Source organism: Otolemur garnettii, unplaced genomic scaffold (genome assembly GCF_000181295.1).
Source record: "Otolemur garnettii isolate 467f Iridium unplaced genomic scaffold, OtoGar3 scaffold00054, whole genome shotgun sequence".
NCBI classification, from domain to species: Eukaryota; Metazoa; Chordata; class Mammalia; order Primates; family Galagidae; genus Otolemur; species Otolemur garnettii.
In genome coordinates, this window is record NW_003852449.1 from 712,074 (window position 1) to 714,808 (window position 2,735).

Below are 2,735 nucleotides of genomic sequence, written 5' to 3' on the forward strand. Positions count from 1 at the left end.
TATACTGTGCCTTTGGGTTTTTTCTGCCTAGGGTCAATGAAAACTGTTTTATGTGACCAACGAAAACAAATGCTCCAAAAATACAAAGAAGAAAAACAACTACAAAAATTGAAAGAGCAGAGAGAGAAAGCTAAACGAGGAGTGTTTAAAGTGGGTCTTTATAGACCTGATACGCCTGGTTTTCTTTCATCAAACCTGAATACTATGAAAGCTGGGCCGCAAAAGGTAGGATCTTAATGTTACATGAAGGAATAGTTCCTTTTATCTGAAAATTTTTTTAAGAGATCAAATGACTAAAGTAACCCTTCCCTTTATTCTCTTAACTAGTTGGTAGGAGGAGGGAGTGATATATAATAGTAACTCTGAAGATACCTATAGATAAGCTGAGATACATGTATGGTCAGATTAGGAAAGTAGGGTAGAGCCAGGCTGAACAGGGCTAGGCCAGAAGACTTGGGATTTTCCTGTAGGTTATGAGGAGTCGGGAAGTTTATAAACCAGAGTAGTGCCATTATCAAATTAATAAGGAAAAGTCTCATGGCATTAGATTGTCTGCAGAGGAATGTATTCATAGGTAGGGAGACCAGTTGTGAGATTCCTGTAATAGAATAGGTAAGCTGGGATAAGTGGCCTGGGGCAGTGAGTTTTAAAAGGAAGAAATAGATATAAGACATCTTAAGAGAAGCATTTGACAGGACTGGTGACCAGGTAGACAGTGAGGTGAAGGAAATACAAAGGTCCAAGACAGATGATTGTGAAGCTGTTAGTTTGGTTAACTACATTTCTGCCTCTGCTGAAAGAAAAGAAGAGGGAAGGAAAGGCACAGGCTTGAGTAATTGCCTGTTAGTAACCATTAATAACCTTTTTTTTTTAAAGCTTGTTTGGGCCATCTAGCTATCAGGCAACTGGGAATAAAAATTTGGATAGGGGTTGATGCTAAGATGTGGGTTTAGGTTATAAGATTGGGAGTATGGATGGCATTTTAAACTGTACGAGAAATGAGTTGCTCCAATAAGGATACACATGGAGTATGTATGATACGTATAAAGAAGAGCGGGGTCTAGAGACCATTGTTAGATGGGGAGATGTCAGATGCAGGGCCGAGGAATGGTCAGAGTGGCAGGAGAACTCAAACAGAAAATAGACATTAATGTAGAGTAATCTGAAGAGCGTGGTGTAATGAGTCAGGAATGATGAAGTTTGAACAGGGTCAGCCAGATGGTAAATTAGGTGATCACTGAGGGGTTGCTATTTTAAAGATACGTGTAAAGGATCTCATTGACTGCATATGCAGTACTGATTTAAGTAGGAATTAAAGAAAGACTCAAGATATTGGCTATTTTTCTGGCCTCGTGAAACTTATTAATTCATGTGACAGCTCTTTGGTCATTAACTTTGTATTATATGATTGTTTTTAGGGTAATGCGGGAGAGACAAAAACTAATAGAATGTGATTCAGCATGAGAGATATAGATACATATATTTATACATAGAGAAGAGAGATTGTTGAGTCTGCTCATCTACCCATTCCCAGATATGTCTAACTAATCATATGAATGAGAATTCAATACCTGGAAAACATAATGTGAAATTTCTTCTTCTCACTGAGAAATATGTCTTCAAAATAAGAGCTTCTCACTGAGAAATATGTCTTCAAAATAAGAATTTTGAAGCTCTTAGCTTAAATTTAATTTGACTCAAGCTAGAACCAGATAAAAACAGTTTAAGTTAGCAAGTTATCTTTTTGTCATAAATGATTAAGGATAAAATCTAACTTTAAAATGAGAGCTTTTACTGCATAATAAGATGTGGAACTAAACTTGCCAGTTCATTTTAATTTTTTTTTTTTTTACTTTTGATTGCTTCAAGACTATCTCATCTTCTGTACGGATTACAAGGTCAAAGGCCAAAGACCTGATGGAGCAGACTAAGGTATAGTCCATAGTAGGTAATTATTGCTAAAATGACAAATGGTACTTTTTTTCCCAGAGGAAGTAAATTCACTTTTAATCTAGTATCAGATTCAAACATAATGATTAACTTACTAGAGTTAATAGTAACTCTTATTAGAGTTAATAGTAACCAAAATCATTGTCATTGATTTGGTAGCATAGATGTTATGGATAGCTTCACTTAAAATATTCTTTGCCAAAACATCCATATAACCCAAATTTTGCCTTTGTGTCACACTCTTTTGTCTACTGGGCTTTTTAAAAAAATTATTTCTTATTAAATCATAACTTTGTACATTGATGCATTTATGGGGTTCAGTGTACTGCTTTGATATCCAATGTGAAATGCTTACATTGAACTAAGAAACACATCCATCACAATTATACTCATTTCTTTTTTTTTAATAATTTTTTATTAAATCATAACTTTGTACATTGATGCATTTATAGGGTTCAGGGTACTGCTTCGATATATAATGTGAAATGTGAAATGTTTACATTGAACAAAGTAACACATCCATCACAATTATACTCATTTCTTAATAGTTTTGAAATGTACCATTGCATGATGCACATTAGGTGAAGTCCCCCCGAATACCCTCTGTTCTCTCATATCCCCCCTCCTCTCCTCTCTCTTTCTTCTTCCCTTCTACTTTCTGGACTATAATTATGTTTTGCCATTTATATGAATGTGTAGGTGATTATATATTGATTTCATAGTAGTATTGAGTACATTGGATACTTTTTTTTCCATTCTTGAGATACTTTACTAAGAAGAATATG

General features: G+C 34.8%; 1 protein-coding gene across 1 annotated transcript in view; it reads left to right on the forward strand.

The window, feature by feature from the left end:
- The window catches only part of DLGAP5 (DLG associated protein 5), a 53,900-nt gene that overhangs the window by 10,120 nt on the left and 41,045 nt on the right, over window positions 1–2,735 (forward strand). Inside the window, exons 3-4 of the mRNA XM_012806547.2 lie at window positions 32–225; window positions 1,870–1,932. Coding sequence (XP_012662001.1) covers window positions 32–225; window positions 1,870–1,932 — 257 coding nt within the window. The remainder of the gene's footprint in view (window positions 1–31; window positions 226–1,869; window positions 1,933–2,735) is intronic.